This window comes from Leucopleurus acutus, assembly GCF_964270905.1.
Source record: "Leucopleurus acutus genome assembly, chromosome: 1".
Lineage (NCBI taxonomy): Eukaryota > Metazoa > Chordata > Mammalia > Artiodactyla > Delphinidae > Leucopleurus > Leucopleurus acutus.
In genome coordinates this window covers 85,659,108-85,685,449 of record NC_139142.1, presented here as the reverse complement: position 1 = coordinate 85,685,449, position 26,342 = coordinate 85,659,108, and the positions used below count along the sequence as shown (strand labels likewise).

The 26,342-nt window shown below is 36.8% G+C and overlaps 1 protein-coding gene across 2 annotated transcripts in view; it reads left to right on the top strand.

Annotated features, from left to right (window-relative positions):
- Positions 1–26,342, top strand: part of UBR1 (ubiquitin protein ligase E3 component n-recognin 1) — a 165,138-nt gene that overhangs the window by 33,887 nt on the left and 104,909 nt on the right. For both annotated transcript variants that reach the window (XM_082834706.1, XM_082834705.1), the window contains exons 2-4: positions 4,711–4,967; positions 7,648–7,726; positions 19,679–19,789. In XM_082834706.1, the coding sequence (XP_082690832.1) occupies positions 4,711–4,967; positions 7,648–7,726; positions 19,679–19,789 (447 nt within the window). The remainder of the gene's footprint in view (positions 1–4,710; positions 4,968–7,647; positions 7,727–19,678; positions 19,790–26,342) is intronic.

Sequence of the window (26,342 nt, the reverse complement as noted above, 5' to 3'; positions counted from 1 at the left end):
GCACTTCAGAAGAAAGTGTATTTTGCTGCTTTCGGATGGATTGTCCTATAGATATCAATTACGTCTATCTGGTTTAATGTGTCATATAAGGCTGGTGACTCCTTATTAGTTTTCTTTCTGGATGATCTATCTGTTGGTGTAAGTGTAGTGTTGAAGTCCTTCACTATTGTGTTACTGTCGATTTCCACTATTTTGGCTGTCAGCATTTGCCTTATGTATTGAAGTGCTTCTGTGTTGGGTGCGTACATTTTTACAATTGTTATATCCTCTTGGATTGATCCCTTTATCATTATGTTGTGTCCTTTGTTGTAACAGTCTTTATTTTAAAGTCTATTTTGTCTTATATGAGTATTGCTACTCCAGCTTTCTTTTGATTTCTATTTGCATGGAATATCTTTTTCCATCCCCTCACTTTCAGTTTGTATGTGTCCCTAGGTCTGAAGTGGGTGTTTTGTGGGCAACATATATACAGATCTTGTTTTTATATTCATTCAGCCACTTTGTGTCTTTTGGTTGGAGCATTTAATCCATTTACATATAAAGTAATTATCAATATGTATGTTCCTGTTACCATTTTTTAAATTGTTTTGGGTTTGTTTTTGTAGGTCTTTTTCTTCTCTTGTGTTTCCTACCTAGAGAAGTTCTTTTAGCATTTGTTGTAAAGTTGGTCTGGTGGTGCTGAATTCTCTTAGCTTTTGCTTGTCTGTAAAGCTTTTGATTTCTCTGTGAGATCTGAGTGAGAGCCTTGCTGGCTAGAGTAATCTTGGTTGTAGATTTTTCCCTTTCATCACTTTAAATATATCCTGCCACTCTCTTCTGGCCTGTAGAGTTTCTGCTGAAAGATCAGCTGATAACCTTGCATGGATTCCCTTGTATGTTATTTGTTGTTTTTCCCTTGCTGCTTTTAATATTTTTTCTTTGTATTTAATTTTTGATAGTTTGATTAATATGTGTCTCAGCATTTTTCTCCTTGGGTTTATCCTGCCTGGACTCCCTGCGCTTCCTGGACTTGATTGACTATTTCCTTTCCCATGTTAGGAAAGTTTTCAACAATAATCTCTTCACATTTTTTTCAGACCCTTTCTCTTTCTGTTCTTCCTCTGGGACCACTATAATTCGAATGTTGGTGCGTTTAATGTTGTCCCAGTGGTCTCCGAGACTGTCTTCAATTCTTTTCATTCTTTTTTCTTTATTCTGCTCCTTGGCTGTTATTTCCACCATTCTATCTTCCAGGTCACTTATCCGTTCTTCTGCCTCAGTTATTCTGCTATTGATTCCTTCTATTTTGTTTTTTAATTTCAGTTATTGTGTTGTTCATCACTGTTTGTTTGTTCTTTAGTTTTTATAGGTCTCTGTTAAACATTTCTTGTATTTTCTCCATTCTGTTTCCAAGATTTTGGGTCATCTTTACTATCATTACTCTGAATTCTTTTCATGTGGACTGCCTATTTCCTCTTCATTTGTTTCGTCTGGTGGGTTTTTACCTTGCTCCTTCATCTGCTGCGTATTTCTGTGTCTTCTCCTTTGTCTAACTTACTGTGTTTGAGGTCTCCTTTCCGCAGGTTGCAGGGTCATAGTTCTTCTTGCTTCTGGTGTCTGCCCCCAGTGGGTGAGTTTGGTCCAGTGACTTGTTTAGGCTTCCTGGTGGGAAGGACTGGCGCCTGCGTTTTGGTGGGTGGAGCTGGATCTTTTCCCTGTGATGGACAGGGCTGTGTCAGGTGGTGTGTTTTGGGGTGTCTGTGGCCTTAGTACGACTTTAGGCAGCCTGTCTGCTGATGGTTGGGTTTGTGTTCCTGTCTTGTTTGTTGTTTGTTGTGGGGTGTCCAGCAGTGGAGCCTGCAGGCAGTTGGGTGGAGTCGGGTCTTGGAGTTGAGATGGAGACTCCCGGGAGAGCTCTGGGGCCAGGAATTCTCTGGCATTCCAGTTTCCTGGGCTCGGCACTCCCACCTCAGAGGCTCAGGCCTGACCCCCTGCCTGGAAACAAAGACCCCGCATGCCACACAGCTCAGCAAAAATGGGGGAAAAAAAAAGAAAAGAAAAAAGAAAGAAATAAAAGGGTAGGAAGAAAACAAATGAAAACAAACAGACATACAAAACTCGGGACAAATAGCAAAGACAAAAACAAGCAAGAAGCAACAGCAACAATTAAAAAGAAAGAAACAAACAAAGGAAGAGACAAACAAAGCCCCAAATGGTAAAAGTAAAACCAAACAGAAACAAAAATAATCTCACACACACACACACACACACACACACACACACACACACACACACGTACAAAATAAGAAACAAAAACATAAAACAGAGAAAATGAAAAAGAACAGCCAGACCAACAAAAGAATCCCAAAACAAAATTAAACAATTAAAAGCAAAACTAACCAGAAAAACAAAAACAAAAGCAGAATGCAAATTGAAGGAAAAAGCAAGGAATACAAAACAAACACACAAAAACAATAAATAAAAGTTAAATAGCACAAAGAAAAAAAAAGCAAGTTAAAAACACAGAACAACAAAAAAGTAATGTAGAAATAGAAAAAATATATTATAAATTTAAAAAACTAAATAAAAACAAATAATAAAATATACAGGACAAAACAAAACATTAAAAAAATAGTAATAATTATATTTTCCTGGGGTCTCAACTGTCAGTGTCCTTGCCCTCACCTTGAGTCACAGCCAACCTCTGTATCCCCAGGCCACCCTCCAAAACCTCTAGGTAGGTTTCTGGTCTCTCTCTGGGTACTGGGGGACAGCTAGGACTCTGACATGGCCCAACTCTTGGGTGTACTAGTCCCCAAAGTCCATAGCTGCTAGCACTAGACTGGTTTCTGTTCTGGGAACACTCGTTGTCCGTCCAGATATTTCATAGATGGAGGATTTACCAAGACGATCGCGGGGATTTAACGTGCAGTTTGTGTAGCTGCACGGAAAGATTTTTGTTCCTCTTCTTTAGTCGCCCCGCCCCTGGGGCTCAGCTGTGGTTTTAACCCCACCTTTGCGTGTGTGCCACCCACCGGAGTCTGCTTCCGAGGCTGCCTTGGAGCCCTCAGGTCTGCTCTGGTGAGGACAGGGCGCGGAGGTGGCATGACTGCCTGGGTCTTGGGGGCCCTGGCAGCGACAGGTACGCAGGAAAACTGGTGGCCACGGGCATGAGAGATCTGGCCCTAGTGGGAGCCTTTCCTAGCGCCTGGTGACCGGCATGAGAAGGTCAGTTCTGGCAGCTTTTCCTAGCGCCTGTTGGGGCAGGGGTCAGTGCGTGGGGAGAGAGAGGCTGCTGTGGTGGTTCCACCCACTGCACGTCATTCAACAGTGGTGCCTTGCTTCTATGGCAGTTTGGGTTTCCTTCATAAGTGTCCCGGTTGCTGATTTCCTCCCTCCTGTCCCCTCAGGCTGTCTCCTTGCAGCCAACAGCAGTTCTCCCCCCAGGTTTGCTTTCTAATCCCCATGTTCCAGCTCTCAGCCCCCGTGTGAACTGGCAGACACACGTCCCAGTCTGGGGCACACAGGCCTGTGGCACTGACCATCTGTGTAGGTCTCACTCTGTCCCGTCTGCTACAGACCAGCCATTTCATCCTCCTCTGACAGCCTCAGATGTTTGCCTTCTGTCCCAAGTGATTTCCCCATCAGTGAGGGGGCTTCCCCGGATGCGGGAACCTCTGTGCTTCAGCTCCCCTGAGGGGCACAGATCCTGTCCCACTTTTTCTCCTCTTATTTTTCCCTTCTTACTTTCATCCTACCCGGTTATGCAGGGGTGTTTCTTGTCGTTTCTGGTGTCCGAGGTCTTCTGCTAGTGTTCAGCTGGTGTTCTTTGAGAATTGTTCCATCTGTAGATGTATTCTTGATGCTTTTGTGGAGAGAGATGAACTCCACGTCCTTCTACTCCGCCGCCATCTTGGTTTCTCCTCATTGTTGTCTTAATTTGCGCTTCTCTAATGATTTAATGATGTTGAACATGTTTTCATGTATAAATAAGCATGGCAGAAATGCCATCTGTAACAGTTTCTTTTGAAGAGCAGAAGGTTTTACTTTTGCTGAGGTCCAATTTATCTGTTTTTTTCTTTTATGGTTAGTGCTTTTTGTGTTCTGAAAACTCTGGCACTCATTCATTTTGATCTCTCATTAAACGCTATGGTTCCTTTAAATAATTAAACTACTAGAGAGTAAATCCTAAGAGTTTTTATCACAAGGAAAAACACTTTTTTTTTCTATTCATTTAATTTTGTTTCTGTGTGAGATGATGGATGTTCACTAAAACTATTGTGGTGATCATTTCATGATATATGTAAGTCAGATAATTATGCTATATACCTTAAACTTATAAGTGCTATATGTCAATTATATCTCAATAAAATTGTAGAAGAAAATAAAATAGTTAAACTACTGGTATGGGGAATACTTTGTCTGTACAGCCTTTGACTGATAATAGAATCTTCACACACCAGGAGTTGACCATTTCAGAAGGGAAGAGTAATTCTCCATCCACTATAGCTGCACTTCTTTTTTCCAGATATCTGTGATATGGGGACAACCACTTATTTCCAAGCCTTTTTTTAAAAAAAAAATCATTTACTTTCCTTTTGTATTGGTGAAGTATAAAGGAAGAATATATTGTAAATCAGTTCCTCTGAAACTACACAATTACTGGTGCCCCTAGATTTTTAAGAAGGAACTTGTAACAAAGTTTAATTTTTGTTTTGTTTTGTTTTTCAGTGGTGGCATCAGCAAATTGATTTTCATACTACTTTCTTGAACCATTTGGCACGATTGGTGCCCGAAATTTATTTTGCTGAAATGGAACCAGACTTGGAAAAGCAGGAGGAGAATATACAAATGTCAATAGTCACTCCACTGGAATGGTACTTATTTGGAGAAGATCCAGATATTTGCTTAGAGAAATTGAAGCACAGTGGAGCATTTCAACTCTGTGGGAAGGTTTTCAAAAGTGGAGAGACAACATATTCTTGTAGGTAAGATTTAGAAATGTACAGGATTGGTTATAATAACAACTTGGTGTTCTGTATGTATTTTATGATGTACCTTTCTTGGTATATTACTATTTATAATATATTTAATTCTACATAATTTACTTTGTTTTATTGTGCACTATAAGTTTGTTTTTGCTAATACAGCTTGTTTTTAAATATATGACTTAAACAATTCTCTCACTTTTTCTTCCTGTTCTCCAGAAGTATATAAGAGATATATTTTTGCCTTGTTTATAACATAGTCCATACACCCTTATCTGAAACTCTTGGCGCCACATGTATTTCAGAATTCTGAATACTTCCCTAGTGGAGTCAGGTCAGGATCCTGTAATCAAACAGAGCATTTCTGTAAGAAACCTATGACTGTTCACAGCAAGTAGTATAAATAAAGTCTATAGTCCCTTGTCATTTCAGGTCATTTTTCCGCCACCAAGTGAGATTTGGTATCAGAGGGTTGTGGACCTGTAGGAGCATTTGTAATTTAGTTGGATAGAAGAGGCCAGTGGTAAGGAAACTGGAAACAGCTTTAGGCTTTTTTTTTTGCCTTTTGTGAGAGAGATTGACTTAACACAGCATGGTAACACAGAGAACTTTTTTATTCTCTACTCCTGCCTGAAACTTTTAACTTTTAGATCTTAACAACACTTTTAGTTTTTTTTTCTTTCTTTTTTTTTTTTTTTTTGCGGTACGCGGGCCTCTCACTGTTGTGGCTTCTCCTGTTGGGGAGCACAGGCTCCAGACGTGCAGGCTCAGCGACCATGGCTCACGGGCCCAGCCGCTCCGTGGCATGTGGGATCCTCCCGGACCGGGGCACGAACCCGTGTCCCCTGCATCAGCAGGCGGACTCTCAACCACTGCGCCACCAGGGAGGCCCTTTTCTTTCTTTTATTAGAGGTTGTTTAGGTTAGGAATGTGAAGTTTTAGATTTTATACAGAGAATTGTTTTTTGCTTCACTGTAATTCTAGGTTTGACTGGTTTATGTATAGTTAACAGTTGTCTAGAACATACTGCTTTTCTTTATTCTCTTCCCTTCTCAGGAAACAGTCAGCTTTAGTATTTTATTTCTATTTTGCTATATGACAGTAAGTTTCATTTATCTTCTTATATATTTTTAGCTGAAGCCTGGTCAATTTCAGCTAAAGCATAGTAGATATTTGTAGACCTCATTTCTCCAAAAGGGTCATGGAGGCATTTTTAATTGTCACAGCTAGGGGAATGGTACTGGGATCTAGTGGGTAGAGACCAGGGTTGCTGCTTAAACATCCTATGGCACACGGACAGTCACCTATATCGCCAGCAAATAATTATTCAGTTCAAAATGTCAGTACTGCTGAGGTTGACAAATCCTGCTCTGAATAGGTTAGTAGATGATATTATATTTTAGAGGCTATTATTAGTCAGTTTTTACTTATTAGCCTATAAAAATTCATTTTTAAAACTGCCGAATTCCATCTCTTCAACTTTTCTAAATAAATATTTTAAAAATTAATTTTGCACTTTGCTCTAATATATATTATTGTTAATGTTTCCTTGAAAGTATTAAATAAAATTTTACATTTTAGAAGTTTTTATTAGGAAAGAGATTAAGAGAGATTGAATTTAATTTATTCAGTAAATATTCTTTGAATACCTGTTGTGTGCCAGGCACTGATCTACATGCTTGGGACATATCATTATAATAAAATAAATTAAAATCCTTTAATTTATGTTGCTTACATTCTAATGAATTTTGTCTTTAACCAAGCCTCATTTACCAGTGAACAATCAGTGTCTGTAAAATACATTCATAACTGTAATAGGGTAAGATGATGCAGAGAATGAAAAAAAGCTGATGATTTTTCAGAAAACTAATTTTGGTATATGTGCTACCAAATGGAGCACCAGAAAATGAATTTTTTTTTGAATCTTATTTATTTTTTATACACCAGGTTCTTATTAGTTATCTATTTTATACATATTAGTGTATATATGTCAATCCCAATTCATCACACCACCCCTACCACCCCCAACTTTCCCCCCTTTGTGTCCATATGTTTGTTCTCTACATCTGTGTCTCTATTTCTGCCTTGCAAACTGGTTCATCTGTACCATTTTTTAGATTCCACATATATGCATTAATATACAATATTTGTTTTTCTCTTTCTGACTTACTTCACTCTGTATGACAGTCTCTAGGTCCATCCGTGTCTCTACAAATGACCCAATTTCGTTCCTTTTTATGGCTGAGTAATATTCCACTGTATATATGTACCACAACGTCTTTATCCATTCATCTGTCGATGGGCGTTTAGGTTGCTTCCATGACCTGGCTATTGAAAATAGTGCTTCAGTGAACATTGGGGTGCACATGTCTTTTTGACTTTAAAGTCTTTATTGAATTTGTTAACAATACTGCTTCTGTTTTATGTATTGGTTTTTTGGCCACAAGGCATGTGGGAATCTTAGCTCCCCGATCAGGGATTGAACACACACCCCCTGCCTTGGAAGGTGAAGTCTTAACCACTGGACTGCCAGGGAAGTCCCTGGAATTCAGTTTTTAAAGTATTTTCATAATCAGTTTGTGCATGATATAGGAAATTCATTCACATTATTTTATAGTCATACCTTGAGCATCAGCAGGAGTCATGTAAATTTTGGAGTCTGATTTTTAATCTTTTTCAGGGACTGTGCAATTGATCCAACATGTGTACTCTGTATGGACTGCTTCCAGAATAGTGTTCATAAAAATCATCGTTACAAGGTATGAAAATAGATGCCTAAAATCTCTAGATTGGCAGGAGTCTGATGGCCAGCTAGTCCAAATTCCTGACTAGTACTTGAGTTCCTGCTGTAACAGACCTGATTTGTGAACCTTTAGCTCTGGTTAAACATATCATGTGATAAGACATCTACTACTTCAAGATGCAGCTCCTTACAATTTTTTAATTTTTGAGATACATCATTTTTATGCAGAAGATTGTATAAAGCATATGAACAGCTTAAAGAATAACTATAAAATGAACACCTGTGTAACCACTACTTAGGTCAAGAAATGAGACATTTCCAGCTCTCAGTGGCCTCCCATTTGTTCCTTCTGGATCACCATCCTTCTCTCCTCCTTTGTGATAATCTCTCTCTCCTGTGTTTTGTGATAATGGTTTCCTTGATTTCCCTTTTAGCTTATCACCCAAATCATATTGAATGGTTCTGTTTTTGAATTCTGTACAGATGGAGTCATTCTGTATCTTTTTCTTGTTGAGTAGCTTTCACTCGGCATTAAGTATATACTTATATATATATACGCATATATATATTTTGTCCATTTACCTTATAGGGTTTAATAATCCATATTGTCTTTATTCATTGTACTGTATATAGATATGTAGATTGTTTCCAGTTTGGGACTGTTATTGTATTAAAACAATTCTGCTGTGGACATTCTTATTTGTGTATTTTGGTACACATGTACAGGAGTTTATCCAGGGTATATATCTGGAATAGAATTGCTGAGTTCTAGGGTATATCTTAAGTCATAGTAGATAGTGTTTTCCAAAGTGGTTATACCAACACACACTTACAAGATTTGGTGTTGCTAGTCTTTTAAATTTTAGCCAGTTTGGTGGGTATATAATGGTATCACATGGTGGTCTTAGTTTAATTTTCTTAATTAGTAGTGAGGTTGAGGGATTTGCCTCTCCTGTGACATCTTCAGACAACTTTGTTATTTTGAGCTGAAATGTATTTTTCAAGTAACAGTATTGGTTCTGTGCTCTGGGCTTGGGCAGATATAATAATTGATGTTTCTCTTTGTACATACATATAATATGCTGAAGGTCCCATGTAAATGTAAATAACATCTTAAAGTTATGTAGACTATTTCTTCCATAGAGCTGAAAGTGTGGTTCATGTTTTTAGACTGGCTTCAACATTAGTGCTTCTATCTCAGGAAATGATAAGCTATAGATATATGTTATATATATATATGTATTTTTATTATTGTGCAAAAGAAAAAACATGAGGAGCCTATCATATAGTGTGGTTAAAATGTTTTCCTAACATTGCAAAGCTAATCAGTGATGGAATTTACAAAGTTGATCATTGGTTAATTTCATATTTCCCAGTCGTCTCCATTTATTATAGTTTTTTCCTTATGTTGGAGAACTCAAGAAAGGATGCCAGAAGTAGAGACAATGAGGAAGTTGTTAATTTCTTCTTAGTTGTACTCTGGGATGTTAAGGGGGAGAGATGCTGAAGTCTCAAGGCCAGAGTTTTCCAGTTGCCAAACTTTGGGATTTTGTGGTCCAGTACAATTTCACAAGACTTGGGTAAGACATAGGGTTTTCAAATTTTTATTTGGCTAGGGAAGTTCAATTTTAATTTTAAAAAGAGCACATGAACAGCAACCAAAAAATACCTACCATCTCCTATCATTTTATGAAGAAAAAGAAAATTTAATTCCAAGAAAGTAGGATAATCTCAGACTAAAGAGCAGGTCTTTAGATTGCATACATGTAGCTCTGTTAAAGAGCTCATCACATTCCTTATTCCTTCCTTTTCTGATTTTCCGTGGACTGGTAAAACTTGTCTGTTAAATATTAGGAACTTCTTCAGTAAGCTACCTACGAGTATTGAAAGTTTACCAGTCTACACTGCCACCACAAAGCACTCTTTTATGAAGCATGCTTAGGTTTATCATCTTTAGGTTTTTGCAGAGCTCTTCTTGTAGAGGGTGCGTACACAGCTTACTCAGGAACCTTTGAGTTTTCAGAAGGATGGGCTGTTATGTAACTAATAAAAAATTATGTTCATAAGCTTTTAAAAATATTACCCTTCAAAAGTGAGTGTGAAGAGAACAGAAGACTTTTGGTGGGAGAATAATTTGGTAGAGTCTTTCTGGAATACCTATTATGTGTGGTGAAATTTTTAAAGAAAAGTGAGGGAATGACTAATACAATTCACGTAATAGTAACCTCCAGGGCAAGTGGATGATCACAGAGGGAACATCAACAGTATTAATATTCTCTTGTGTTAGATGCTGGATCATTTTATTATTATACTTTGTAACTTGCCTATACATTGTGTATATTCTTTTTATAATAAAAAACATAATAAAAGAAAAAATGAAGCCATTTAAAAAAAAGATGAGAAGAAATAAGAAGGGATCTGTGTTGCTGCAGAGAAGGGGAAGAAAAGAATAACGATGGGGATGCAGACCCAAGATCAGGTACTATGTGAAGAAAGCACCAAGAAAAACCTTTTGTCACAGAATAGCACAGAACAACTTTTGCAGTCCCCGGCACCACAGAGGAAGTGGGGCTGCTGCACGGAGATGGCATGGCAACTCTGTCCAGAGCTGCTCCACCATGTCCAAGTTTTCCTTTAAAGTCACACTGCTGTCTGCCTTACGGAGTACTCAGTGTTCCCAAAAGTACACCTTTCACAGCAGTCTTAAAGTCTGCAGCAGAAGAATGTAAAGTTCCTGCAGTGACATGTGCAGTTATTACCAACGATGAAATAGGAATAAATCCTGCACTGCTGGAAATGTTTTTCTGAAGCATGGTTCAGAACTGCGAATTAGGGAGTTCTCTGGTGGTCTAGCGGTTAGGACTCAGTGCTTTCACTGCTATGGCCCGAGTTCAGTCCCTGGTTAGGGAACTGAGATCCTGCAAGCCACACAGTGCGGCCAAAAAAAGAACTTTGAATTATTCTTAGAGATCGTGTTGGAAGTTCTGCTACTTGGAACATACGATTACCTTTCAGAATAAATATTGGTATTATTGTTGTAAAATTGAAATCAGGCATTTAAAATACTGTGAAAACACCAATAGTTGATGAAATAATGAAAGGTGACTCTCCATCCCTTCTTGTTATTCACACTCTTCATGTGAAGAGAGAATGCTTCTGCGTTGCGGGTGTTATCACCACAGAAGATCATAGTTCTATCATTGCTACCTCACAACACACACAGGTGTTTCATTTGGGGTAAATGGATTACCCAACTGTGTTTTATAACTGGAGGATGCTTCTGATAATTCTTTCTGAGAACATTTGGAAAATTAAAATTTATTGAGTCTTCCTATTTGTCTTTGAGTTAAACATTTAAAAAGGATTGCTGTTTGCTTGATAGCACCTGACTTGCAGACACAAAAATAGTTCGTCTTGATTATATATTGTTTATGATAAAAAATCATATCAATGAATACTTAACTATCTTAACTTTTTATTGTTTCTTTTAAAATTTTATTTTTGGCTGCATTGGGTCTTTGTTGCTGTGCGTGGGCTTTCTCTAGTTGCAGTGAGTGGGGGCTGCTCTTTGTTGTGGTGCGTGGGCTTCTCATTGCAGTGGCTTCTCTTGTTGCGGAGCACGGGCTCTAGGTGCGCAGGCTTCAGTAGTTGTGGCTCGCAGGCTGTAGAGCACAGGCTCAGTAGTTGTGGTGCGTGGGCTTAGTTGCTCTGTGGCATGTGGGATCTTCCCGGACCAGGGCTCGAACCCATGTCCCCTGCATTGGCAGGCGGATTCTTAACCGCTGCGCCACCAGGGAAGCCCTGTTGAGGTTGCTTTTAAGTGTCAAACTTCATGTGTTCATATAAATTTTAATTTAATACCAAAGAGCCAAAAATTGAATTTTCCCTTATGTGTAAAACTTATATCCCATTCCAAAGAGTTTTCTCTGTGATCTTGCACAATCCAAGATGAGAATTGAAAGTAAAGTAGAGGCATAAAAAACAAGAAACAAAACAAAACAAAAACCTTTTGAGAACAGGAAAATAACAGATAAAAATTGGAGCTTTTTGTTCTGCTGTGTGTAATGTGACCCTTCTTTGTGATATCCAGCTTTTCAGTAGTTTATCCCTTAAAAAAAGCTACAGTAAGATAAATAAGGTCTGAGGATCTAATGTATTTAACATGGTGACTATAGTTGATAACACTGTATTATTGTATGATTGAAATTTGCTTAGAGAGTAGAACTTAAACATTCTTACATACACACAAAAAGGTAACCATGAAACAAGAAAGAATATACTGAAGTACTATCTTTAAAAAAACTTTCAGTAAACCTCTGCATTTTTATCCTCAAAATAAAAACACCCACTGTTTAAGATTATTATTATTATTTTTTTGGCTGCACCACGTGGTATGTGGGATCTTAGTTCCCCGACCAGGGATCGAATCTGTGCCCCCTGCAATGGAAACATGGAGTCTTAACCACTGTACTGCCAGGGAAGTCCCAAAGATTATTTTTAACTCCATAAATGTTTCCTTTTTGTTGTTAAATGAGAATAGTGAGTTACAAAAATAGTATATTCATACAGCTGTTTCCTCTAATCAGAAAAAAACAGTTTTCAAATGAAGCTTACAGAGTTGTAAAAGGAAGAATAAAATTCTCATGTTATACTTTTAAATGGAAAAAGCACAATATGTATAATTATGCATTCAATTTTTGGATTCAATTTTGCATTCAATTATGTTTCTTTTAGAACTTATTGGGTATATAATATTAAACCATAATATATTTTAACTGCTTACCTATTGGAGAATTTGTTCAGGTTTCAGTTTTTTTTAATTGTAAGCAATATTGCTATAAATATCTTTATATGTAAATCATTTTTCTATATGTAAGATTATTTTTTAGGCTAGGTTCTCAGAAGTGGAATTACTGGATTAAAAAATAGAGACCTTTCAGAGAATAAAAAGACAAGCCACAGACTGGGTGGAAGGCTTTGCAAAACATGTATCTGATAAAGGATTGTTATCCACTATATACAAAAAACTCTTAAAACTCAACAGTAAGAAAATGAACAACTCAGCTTTAAAAATGGGCAAAAGATCTGAAACAGACACTTCACCAAGAAGATACGTAAATGGCAATAAGCACACAAAAAGATGCAAAACATCATATGTCATTAGAGAATTACAAATTAAAACCATAGTGAGATACCACTACATACCTATTAGAATGGCAGAAATCCAAAATATTGACAATACCAAATGCTGGTGAGGATGTGGAGGAACAGGAACTCCTATTCATTGCTGGGTTGGGAATGCAAAACGATACAGCCACTTTGGAAGACAGTTTGGCAGTTTCTTATAGAAATAAATACACTGTAACCATATAATCCAGCAATCATGCTCCTTGGTATTTACCCAAATGAATTGAAAACTTATATCCACAAAAAACCTGCACAGAAATGTTGATGGCAGTTTTATTCATATTTGCTGAAACTTGGATGCAACCAAGATGTCTTTCAGTTGGTGAATGGGTGAAAAAACTTTGGTACGTTGATACAATGGAATTTTTAAAAAATGTTTTATTTATTTATTTTATTTTTATTTTTGGCTGCGTTGGGTCTTCGTTGCTGTGTGCAGGCTTTCTTTAGTTCCAGCGAGTGGGGGCTACTCTTCGTTGTGGTGCACGGACTTCTCAGTGTGGTGGCTTCTCTTGTTGCAGAGCATGGGCTATAGGGCACACGGGCTTCAGTAGTTGTGGCACACGGGCTCAGTAGTTGTGGCTCACGGGCTGTAGAGTGCAGGCTCAGTAGTTGTGGCACACAGGCTTGGTTGCTCCACGGCACGTGGGATCTTCCTGGACCAGGGCTCGAACCTGTGTCCCCTGCATTGGCAGGCAGAATCTTAACCACTGCGCCCACTACCAGGGAAGTCCTACAATGGAATATTATTCAGTGCTAAAAAGAAATGATCTATCAAGCTATGAAAAGGTATGGCAGGACCTTAAATGCATGTTTCTAAATGAAAGAAGCCATTGTGAAAAGGCTATATACTGTATGGTTCCAGCTGTATGACATTCTGGAAAAGGCAGCACTATGGAGACAGTAAGAAGATCAGTGGATGCTGAGGCTGGGAGATGATGGTGGGAGGGATAGAGGGATGAATAGGTGGAGTACAGGGAATTTTTAGTGCAGTAAAACTACCCTGTGTGATACTGTAGTGGTGTATATACGTCATTATACATTTGTCAAGACCCCCAAAATGTACAACACAAAGAGAGAACCCAAATGTAAATTATGGACTTTAGTTAATGTATCAGGGACTTACTTCCCTGGCGGCACAGTGGTTAAGAATCTGCCTGCCAATGCAGGGGACACGGGTTCAAGCCCTGGTCCCAGAAGATCCCACATGGCACAGATCAACTAAGCCCGTGTGCCACAACTACTGAGCCCATGTGCCTAGAACCTGTGCTCCGCGACAAGAGAAGCCACTGCAGTGAAAAGCCCGCGTGCAGCAACTAAGAGTCAAAGCAGCCAAATATAAATTACTTAATTTAAAAAAAATAATGTATCAACGTTGACTCCTCAATTGCAACAAATGTGCCACACTATTGCAAGATGTTCATAATAGGGGAAACTGTGGGTAGGGAAAAGGAGGGATATATGAGAACTCAGTATTTTCTGAGGTATAAAAATAACGATCAGGGTCTATTTTAACAGCCTGCTATAATCCTACATGATGAGAATTTGTATTCATATATTATCTTTGAAACACAACATTAAAAAAATAATTTAGGCAATGCAATAAAACTTACCTTTTAAAAATTCAAATAATACAAAAGAATACAAATAAAAATTTTTGTTGCCTTTCTGTCCCATCATACTTTCTTTGTTAAACTGAACACAATTTAGTGCACATCCTTACAGATCTTTATGCATATACACTCATATATATATTTATATGTTTAGGAGGATGTTTGTGTGTGTACAAATGGGATCCTACTATATATTTTGTTTTGCAACTTTTTTTTTTGGCCATGCTGCACAGTTTGCAGGATCTCAGTTCCCCGACCAGGGATTGAACCTGGGCCACAGCAGTGAAAGCCTGGAATCCTAACCACTAGGTCACCAGGGAACTCCCTGCAACTTGATTTTAACTTAATATATCATGGAGATAATTCTGTGTTGATATATATAATAACTCTTGCCTTATTTAATTGCTGCATGTATTCCTTTGTGGGAATATGTCATCAAATATTTAACCCATCACCCTTTTCTAGATAATTACACTGTTTCCAGCTTTCACTGATCAACAAATAATGGAACATACACATATACCTTTGTTTTAATATAAACCAGTGTATATATTAAAGAATGCTTGAGACTAGATTCTTAGAGGTAGATTTTCTGGATTGAAGGGTACATGCATTTAAAATTTTCATAGATTTTGCCAAATGTTTTTCCTGAATTGCTGTGTCAATTTACAGTCCCATTAAAAGGATATGAGGGGCTTCCCTGGTGGCGCAGTGGTTAAGAATCCACCTGCCAATGCAGGGGACATGGGTTCGAGCCCTGGTCTGGGAAGATCCCACATGCTGCGGAGCAACCAAGCCCACGCACCACAACTACTGAGCCTGCACTCTAGAGCTCGCTTGCCACAACTGCTGAAGCCCGCGCGCCTAGAGCCTGTGCTCCACAACAAGAGAAGCCACTGCAATGAGAAGCCCGTGCACTGCAACGAAGAGTAGCCCCCACTCGCCACAACCAGAGGGAGCCTGCGCACAGCAACAAAGACCCAACACAGCCAAAAATAAAAATAAAAAAAGGATATGAGAATGTTCTTTATCTACATCCCCAAAGTTTATTTAGTCAGTCTTTTTACTTTTTGCCAATCCGTTAGTCAAATAATCTCATTTTAATTTGCATTTCTATTACTAGTATTAACATCTTTTCATTTTTTAATTGTATGTTTAATTTCTTCTGTGTATTGCCTGTTTTTATCCTTAATTTTTCTTTTGCCTTTTTCTTACTGTTATATACGTTACAAATATTTTCTCTTACTATGCTTATCTTTAATAATTTTTAAAGTCAGATTTTTTTGAGATATAATTTATATACAATAAAATCTACCCTTGTAAGTGTAGTTCCATGAGTTTTCACAGACATACAGTTCAGTAACCACCACAATAATCAATATATAAAACGTATCATTCCCAGAAGTTCTCCCGTTTGCAGGCAGTCCTCTTGCCCACTTACCCCAGCTTCTGGCAGTCACTGATCAGTTTTCTGTCCCTATAGTTTTGGCTTTTCCAAATGTCATATAAGTGAAATCTATATATAGTATGTAGTGTTTCCTATCTGGTTATATTCACTTAGCATAGTGCCTTTGAGATCCTCTCATGTCTCAGCAGTTTGTTCCTTTTTATTGCTGAGTAGTATGCCGTTGTATGGATATGCCACAATATATTACCTGTTCATCAGTTGATGAATATTTGTCTTGTTTCCAGCTTTTAAATAAAGCTGTTACAAACATTCAAGTACATGTCTTTGTGTGGGCATTTGTTTTAATTTTTCTTGGGTAACCTCAGGGTGATATTGCTGGATTATAAATTAAGTGTATTTTTTGACTGTATAAAATCTATTTTCTGTCTTTTAAACTTGATATATGCTATCATTTGCCTTACTGACATTTTAATTTATATGTTGTCAAATTTGCCAGATTTTTTTTTAATGCTTCTGGATTTTGTGCCTTGCTTCCATGGCATTCCCTATACTAAGGTTATGCTTTTACTTTCATTTGAAACAACTACATTTTTAGTAATCATGGATGAGTCTAGCATTCTTCAGTATATAAAATTGATTTGTATATTCTAATTTCTTTTGTTACTATTGTTCTAGTGATAATGTTTGTACTAATAATTTTTATAATGCCTTTAGTTCCTTTTTACTCCCTTATGTAACTTTTTATTATCTAGTCTGTCAGTTTTAATGCTTTCTTTGACTCCCTCCTATTACCTATTTAATAGTTGATAATCTTATGTTGCCTTCTCTTTCCCTTCTCCCACTTTTTAGTTGTAGTCTTTCTGATTGTGAGATCATATAATGTTTACATTCTTCTATCCATGTATCTTTCAACACCCTTGATTTGTTCTTAGCGCTACAATTAAATACATAAAATGTTCGCCATCTGTCCTTTTTCTGAAGTTCCCCAGTCACTGCTTGGTCAGCTGAAGTGCATCCTCTAGGGGTCAGTAAACTACAGTTTGTGGGTCAAATCTGGCTCACCATCTGTTTTTGTATTGCCTGCAAGCTAAGCTTGGTTTTTATTCTTTTCTTCTTTTTTTTTTTTTCTTTTGGCTGTACCGCAAGGCATGCGGAATCTTAGTTCCCCAACCAGGTATCAAACCTGTGCCCCCTGAAGTGGAAGCGCAGAGTCTTAACCTCTGGACCTCCAGGGAAGTCCCTTAGCTTGGTTTTTATATTTTCAGATGGTTGGGAAAAAAGATGAGAAGAATAATATTTCATGATAAATGAAAATTATATGAAATTAAAATTTCAGTGCCTATAAATAAAGTCTCATTGGAATGTGGCTATGCTGGTTCATTTATTTATTGTCTGTGGCTGATGCTTCACTGCCAGAGCAGAATAGAGTAATTCAACAGAGATTCCATGGCCTGCAAAGACTAAAATATTTACTGTCTGTTCCTTTACACAGGAAGTTTGCTGATCACCGCTCAGGTAGATTCCTCAGGAAGGTCGCATGTATACTGTGTTTCTTAAGTTCTGACATGTTCAAAATTATATTATAGCTCGGCTGTAGACAGTATTCTTGGTTTGCAGTTTCTTTCCTTGAAAATGCTGCTCTGCTGTTGTCTTGCTTTATGTGTTGTTATTGAGAAGTCTGATGCCAGTCTAATTTTCTTGTGATTATGTTATTTCATCTTTTTGCCTAGGGCCTCAGGACTTTTATCTTTAAAATCCAGTAGTTTTATGAGGGTATACTTTGGAGTTGATCATACTGAGTGAGTTTTCTCTTAGTCACTTTTGGCCGTTTGATTGTGTAGATTCAGGTCTTTTATTTCCAGGAAGTTTTCTTAGATTACAGTTTTAAATATTACCTCTGTTCCATTGTTTTGATTTTTCTTTGGTGATTCCAGTTATACTCATCTGCCTCTATTAGGCCTATCTTCTATTTCAACCACTTTTTCTCTGACCCTGTATTTCTTTACTTCATCTTATTTTCATTCTCTTGTTTTCCTGCTTTGTTTCAATGCTATTTATTAACTTTTCATTTGAGTCTATCATCTTGTAATTTAAAAAAATTCATTTCTGATATGATATCGTTTTCTTCCTGGTTTTTCCCCTTAGTTCACTCGAGTCTCATTTTATTTATTCCTATTTCTTTGTCCGTTTCTGTTCTTAGTTCTTATATTTATGATTAAAGGTGTTTAGTCTGATTAAGGGTTTTTAATGCTTGTTTGAGGCTGTGTAATTCAGTTTGGAGCATTGTATAGTTTTCTCCAGCTTCATAATTGGGTTTCGGCTCTTATTTGCATTTTTTGGCTTTTTTTTTTGCAATAGTTTTGTGTGGATATGGTGTACTTCTTTCTGTTCATTTTCATTTCATGGATAGGTTTACAAGTGCTCTCTTCTGTCAGTTCTACCCTCTTCTCTGTTTTTTTTTTTTTTTTTTTGCGGTACGCGAGCCTCTCACTGTTGTGCTCTCTCCCGTTGCGGAGCACAGGCTCCGGACGCGCAGGCTCAGCGGCCATGGCTCACGGGCCCAGCAGCTCCGTGGCATGTGGGATCTTCCCAGACCGGGGCATGAACCTGTGTCCCCTGCATCGGCAGGCGGACTCTCAACCACTGCACCACCAGGGAAGCCCCTAACTTATTTTATAGATGATATTGGTGATGGTGGTGAGGTGAGGGGAGGGTTTGGCATGTCTTGTTTCTCTCTTGTTTCATAGGATCCTTAAATTTTCTTTCTTATTTACTTCTTTCATTTACTGCCCCATCTATAATGGGTTACCACCTTTTTTAATGTATTTGATTTTCCTCCAAAAGTAATGCTTTTCTGAGGTGGCCACTTCTGGTCCTGTTTACTTTCAGTCTCTTTCCCTGTGAACCACCAAGTCCTAACCTGTGTTCAGTATTTGTCCCTTGGCATTGGGCTTTCTCTTCTGGAGTGTGATTTTGTTTGTGCTTGATCTAAGTCCTTTGTACCCCTCTGTTCTCTTTCATGGGGTCACTTAAGCTTCCCTCTCGTATTGTCTGTAACCACAGGCTTGAAGTGATAGGCAACAGGAACTCTGATAAAGCAAGTCATTTGAAGGTTGTGGTATTTATTTTTTGTCTCCTAGTAATCTTGCAGACATGAGTCATGTGTGGCTTTATTTGTTCTCCTTGTTAATTGTATGCTTTGGAGGGGGGAGATTTGGGGAAGATTCAAATTCAGGTCATTGTCATCCTTCTCTATCTAAATTAGGATATTTTAGATAATTTTATTTGTTTTACAGGAACCCTCACAGGGACAATGTTGTGAATAAGTTTTAGTTGCTGTGGAACATCAGTATAGATGAAAATACTTTATACATGTCTTAAGTACTTATACAAGTATCATTATAATGATTTTTAAGAAGTTTGTTTAATCATAAAATCTACTGAAGCATTCTGGGTGAAGTATAGATTATTTTTTGCACACGTCACAACCTGTTCTCCATTAGTACAAAGTTTAAAAACTATTATTTAAAAACTTTGAATATGTTTCAAAAATATCAATTTTGAAGGTTCAGTTTTGTTGTGATTAAGTATTAAGGATTTTTTTTGGTTAACTAATCAAAATATTTTTGATATATATCTATAACATTAAAGGCAATTAAGGTTGAAATAGAGGGAAACATTTATTATTTGAGTCATCTTTATCATTCTTCTTTGCCTTGTGATATGTTTTGAAATTAAGACATACTCATTTTTCATTTATCAGATGCATACTTCTACTGGAGGAGGATTTTGTGACTGTGGAGACACAGAAGCATGGAAAACTGGCCCTTTTTGTATAAGTCATGAACCTGGAAGAGCAGGTACCACAAAAGAGGTAAGAATATTGCTATTTTTTTAATTGCTAACTATTTTAAGGTTGATGAAATTAAATAGAAATAAATGTTACGTGTATGGGTTAAGCCGAATTCCATTGATAATCCTGATTTTTATGTTCTAATATTTAAATGTAAGGAGTTTTATTTGACTCTAGAGAATTTAAGTGTTTGATAATTATATTCCATATTTCTCTAAAGAAGGAATGAATTTACAATGAAAAGATGAACTTAGAATACTTTTTTGTTAAGCAATTTGATGAGTAAACAATATATTAACCTAAAAGAGCAAATGGAAGTAGTTATTAATAGATAGGAGACTATAATGAATTAGAAAACAGTAGAATTGACACATAAATTCCATAATTGCTTTTCTTAAAGAAAAAAACGTCAGCAAACTGATTATCCACTATACATCCTAATCAAGAAAAAAAATGGCGAGCAAGCCCAGATGTAGACCGTTAAAAAGGAATGGGAAAATAACCATAGAACTACAGATACAAAAGGATTGTAAAAGGCTCCTTATGTGACTCTGAACAAATACATTTGAAAATAGATTCTTCTTTTATCAGACAGTATTAAGTGCCATAATTTATTCAAAAACATAGAAAACTTGAATAGGCAGTAACCATTGAAGAAATTTAGAAAATTGTCACAAGAAAGTACTTCCTAAAAAATGCCATGCTCTAATAGTTTTACAGAGGAATCCTTTTCAAAACTTAAGGAATAAATAGTTTTTGTACTCTTTAAACTGTTCCTGATAACTATAGCATTGAATACCCTTAGGGTATATATTTTGATCTCTTAAGTACCATTTCCCACTAAAAGAAATCAGGGCTTTTTGTAAAACTGCCTGATTCCACATGTGAGTTAGGGAATAGATAAGGTAGGCTTGTGAGGATGGGTTTGTGTCAAAAGAACCTAAAACCCAGTTTGAAAAGGCTCCCACTGACCTGAGTTGGACAATTGGGGCATCAGAAAAACAATAATAAATAACCACTATGATTGATTGAATCATACTTAATATATAAAAATCCATGAGTTTCTAATAATGAAACTTACATAAGAACTAAATAGAATAAAACTTGTTTGTTGCCATGCAGTGGTTATTGTATCATTTCCTTACTCTAAAAACTGGTAATTGAAGGGAATGGACTAAACGTTTATTCTACCTTTTCAACAGGAATTGTATTTCATTGTAAGCAAGTATCTCCAGTTCATGAGGTAAAGCTCTTCTTTCTACAGGAATGCTAGCTAATAGAGAAGGAATAATAGAATTAGAAAAATCAACATTTTGCAAACCCTAAGGAAATATTTGATTTAGACAAAGATCATTAATGGATGCTAAAACCCTTAAAACTTGAATTGATGAGGAACAATATGGGCATGGTTCTGAATTACCATCTCATAGATTACTTGCTAGTCATAAGGGAAAAAACAAAACTGTACAGTGAGGCGGGCAGGGGAGGGCATCATACTGTTGTCACCTGAAACCAGTCATCAGTATTAGCATCATTATGAATATTGGGTTGATATGGCATAATGAGCCTCCTCGTATGATGTAAAATACAGTACATAGTTTAACATCTGAAAATCAGTTAATGTAATACTATATAAATAGAATAAAAAACAAAGCCACATGATCATTTCTGTAGATGCAGCAAAAGCATTTGACTAAATCCAACACACTTTCATGATAAGAAGACTTAAACTTATAGGGACTTCCCTGGTGGCACAGTGGTTAAGAATCGCCTGCCAGTGCAGGGGACACGGGTTGAAGCCCTGTTCTGGGAAGATCCCACCTGCTGTGGAGCAGCTAAGACTGTGTGCCACAACTACCGAGCCTGCGCTCTAGAGCCCGCGAGCCACAACTACTGAGCCCACGTACCATAACTACTGAAGCCTGCATGCCTAGAGCCCGTGCTCCACAAGAGAAGCCATCGCAATGAGAAGCCCGTGTACCGCAACAAAGAGTAGCCCCCGCTTGCCTCAACTAGAGAAAGCCCGCACACAGCAACAAAGACCCAACGCAGCCAAAAATAAATGAATAAATAAATAAATAAATAAATTTAAAAAAAGACGTAAACTTATAATAGAAGAGAACTTCCTTAACCATAAAGGGCATTTATGAAAAACTCAACAACTATAATTATATTGTATACTTTCCCCCTAAGATCAGGAATAAGGCAGATTCTGCTTTTGCCACAGAGCATATCCATTCAATATTGTAGTGGAGGTTCTAGCTGGGGCAGTTAGGCAAGAAAGAGAAATAAAAAGCACCCAGATTGGAAAAGAAGAAGTAAAACTAGCTCTGTTTGCAGATGACATGATTTTGTATATAGAAAATCCTAAGGAATCCACTAAAACATTATTAGAACTAATAAATTCAGCACAGTTGCAGGATATGAGATAATTATACAAAAATTACTTGTGTCTATGCATTAGTAATGAACAATACAAAAATGAAATTAAGAAAAAAGAAATACAAAATGTATTTAATTTGAGAAGATATATGCACCCTTAATGTTCATTGCAGCATTATTTACAATAGCCAAGATATGGAATCAACCTGAGTGCCCATCAATAGCTGAATGGATAAAGAAGATGTGGTGTGTCTGTGTAAATATACACACATACACAAAATGGAATATTACTCAGCCATAAAAAAATGAAATATTGCCATTTGAGACAAAATGGATAGACCTAGAGGGTGTTATGCTAAGTGAAATAAATCAGACAAAGACAAATACTGTATGATTTCACTTATATGTGGAATCTAAAGAACAAAACAAATGAACAAACATAACAAAACAGAAACAGAGTCACAGATACAGAGAACAAGTGTTTGCTAGAGGGGATGGAGTTAGGGGGAGGAAAAAAATAGGTGAGGGAAGTTAAGAGGTACAAACTTTCCGTTACAAAATAGGTTATGGGTATGAAGTGTACAGTGTGGGGAGTATAATCAATAATTATATAGTATCTTTGTATGGTGATAGATGGTGACTAGACTTACGGTGACCATTTTGAAATGGTGACCATTTATTATCAAATATATATCAGATCACTATGTCGTATACCAGGAACTAACATAGTATTATAGGTCAACTATACTTCAAAAACAAACAAATAAATTCATAGAAAAAGAGATCAGATTTGTGGTATCAGAGGCAGGTGGTGGGAGGAGGGGGAATTGGATGAAGGTGGTCAAAAAAGTATAAACTTCTAAGATAAATAAGTACTGGGGTATAATGTACACCATGATTAAAATAATTAACACTGCTGTGTGTTATATGTGAAAGTTGTTAAGAGAGTAAACTCTGAGTTCCCACCACAAGGAAAAAATATTTTTTCTTTTATTTTGTATCTGTATGACTTGATGGATGTTGACTAAACTTATTGTGGTAATCATTTCATGATGTATTTAAGTCATATTATCCTGTACACCTTCAACTTAAACAGTGCTATGTCAATTATATCTCAAAACTGGAAGAAAAAATATAAAAAGAAATAGATTCTAATGTTGTTTATGTAAAACAATAAATTCAAATGGACTCTTCTGATTGAATTTGGATAAATTTTAATTAAAGAGGAACATTTTGGGACTGAGGCTTTGTCCAGTTATAAAGATTTGCACAGAAATCATGTAACAAATAATTGGGCATGGCATAAACTGTCTTGTTTTAACAAGACAATTTTTGGCAAACCTAAATATTTTCACAAGAATATATTTTTTTACTTGCATTAAAACATTTTTAGTATTTACTTTGTACTTATGGTCATTGGCAGACTTTTGTTGAATATCCACTCCTTCAACATGTACAGTTTCTAAGGACAGTGTTGCATTTTTCTAATTGTTTCTCAGTGTCCCAGATTTAGGGAAGCAGATTTACAAAGATTTTACTTAAGTGCTGTTGTGTCACAGTTCTGGATTTAGTGCAGGCATATTTAGATGTGATCAGATCTTAACTTGTGCTAACTTGTGCATGTCTTGATACTTCAAATCAACTCAGTTATATATAAAAGTAATGGGAAGAAAAATAAATTGGGACCCGGGGCTTACCTCAGAATTTATCTGACCTAAGGAAGAGAAAAGTAGTCATTTTAAAGTGTTCATTGCATCCTTTTATATCTAGGGGATGAGCATGCAGGGGCTGAAAGCTTCGTTGCCTGGAAAGAATTTAGCAGTAGTAGATCTTTTATGTATTTAGAGACATCTGTGTGTATTTCTCTGGAAGCCCATGGGAGATTTTTTGTTTGTTTGTTTGTTTTTATGGAGGCTTTGTTACGTAGCACGATTAGTTAAATCATTGGCCATTGGCAATTGATTCAACCTCTAGCCCCTCTGGGGTTGGGGATGAGACTGAAAGTTGCAACCTTCTAATCACAAGGTTGGGTCTCCAGGCAACCAGCCCGCATCCTTAGGTGCTTTCTAAAAGTCACCTCATAAACATAACAAAAGACAGCCCCCACTTCTTCACTTGGGAAATCCCAAGGGTTTTAGGAGCTCTGTGCCAGAAACTGGGATGAAGATATTTCTTATTATAAATCACAGTATTAAAGGCCATGCTCCCCAAATTCAGCTACACATTCAGTACAGTTCCCCAGCTGGAAATTTTTTTTAGGTAATTGACAAGATGGCTCTAAAATTCATATGAAATTGTAAGGGACCCACAATAGCCAAAACAACCCTGGAAAAGAAGAACAAAGTTGGAGGACTCACACATCCCTCTTTTAAAACTTAATACAAAGCAACAGTAATCAAGACAGTGTGGTACTGGCATAATGATAAAAATATAGATTAACAGAATAGATTTGAAATCCCAGAAATAAACCCACATGTCTGTGGTCAGCCATTTTTCAACAAGAGTACCAAGACCATTCACTAGGGTAAGAATGATCTTTTTACCAAATAGGACTGGGACAACTGGATATCCACATGCAAAAGAATGAATCTGGACCCCTAACTCACACCAACCACAAAAATTAACTCAGAATGGATCAAAGACCTAAAAATAAGAGCAAAAACGATAAAACTCTTACAAGAAAACATAGGGATAAATCTTTATTACCTTGGATTTGGCAATAGATTCATAGATGTAACACCAAAAGCATTAGTAATAAAAGAAAAAAAACCTTAAATTGAACTTCATCAAAATTAAACACTATTGGGCTTCCCTGGTGGCGCAGTGGTTGAGAGTCCGCCTGCCGATGCAGGGGACACGGGTTCGTGCCCCGGTCCGGGAAGATCCCACATGCCGTGGAGCGACTGGGCCCGTGAGCCATGGCCACCGAGCCTGCGCGTCTGGAGCCTGTGCTCCGCAACAGGAGAGGCCACAACAGTGAGAGGCCTGCGTACCACAAAAAATCAATCAATCAATCAATCAATCAATATTAAAGTATTTAGGAGTAAAATATCATGATGACTATTTTTTACCTTAAAATAAGCAATAAAAAAGGAAGCATATATGGAAAAAAGAGTTACTAAATTTAGGTAAAATTAGTTTTTATTATACTGGTTTCTCTGTATTTAAAAAAAAGATAAAAAATAAATAAAAATCACTCGATTACTTAAACACTACACAAATAACAAAAACATACAAATTGTTCCTGAACACAGAGGGCAGAAGAGGGAAATTTTCCAAATTTGTTATATAAAGCCAACATTATGTTGACTTCAGATCTGACATAATATGGAATTTATAAATCAGTTGTATTAATAATTGTTATGCTGAAAGCCTAAATAAAACTAACAGGTAAAATCAAGTTTGACAGAATAATATAATCATGCCTACATTCCTAGAATGAACTGTTTTTGGAATTCATCTGTGAAACTGTTTATGCCTGGCACTTTTTGGGAAAGTAGCTCTTTGATAAGATTTTCAGTTTCTTCCAGAATTATTGGCCTCAAATCAAAAGCTGTTAATCATGCTTGATGATGAAGCACTAGTGTATTCCCATTATAGATAGAGACAGGATAAGGAAATTCACTATTGCTCTTATTATTTACCGCTATTCTGGAAGTCAGTCAAATAGACAAACAGAATGAACTAAAATACATAAATATTGGAGAGGAGGCAAAATAGTCATGATTTATACCTTGACAACCCAAGAAAATTAACTGAAAAAGAATTAGAAACTATAGTAGAGTTTAGTTAGGTTGTTAGTTATGGAACTTACATACTAAAAATCATAGTTTAATGTATTCAACAAAATTTTTTTTTCAGGCAAGTCACTTTATTTATTTATTTACATATACATGTATCTATTCCTTTTCAAATTCTTTTTGCACTTAGGTTGTTATAGAAAAAATATTTCTTGAATGCCCTTAAAAGCAATAGCTTTTAGAAAATGTAGTGAAAGAAAAGATCCCATTTACTATACCATCAAAAAAAAAAAAATACCTAGGGAAAAAACCAAGAAGAAATCTGCCAGGTCTGTTTTAAGACAACTTTAAAACTATACTCCTGTAGGAGTATGGGCATGTAAGAAAAAAAAAAATCAGAAGACACATTTCATTCTTGGATTGGAAGGTTCAGTATTACAAATGATAAAAGT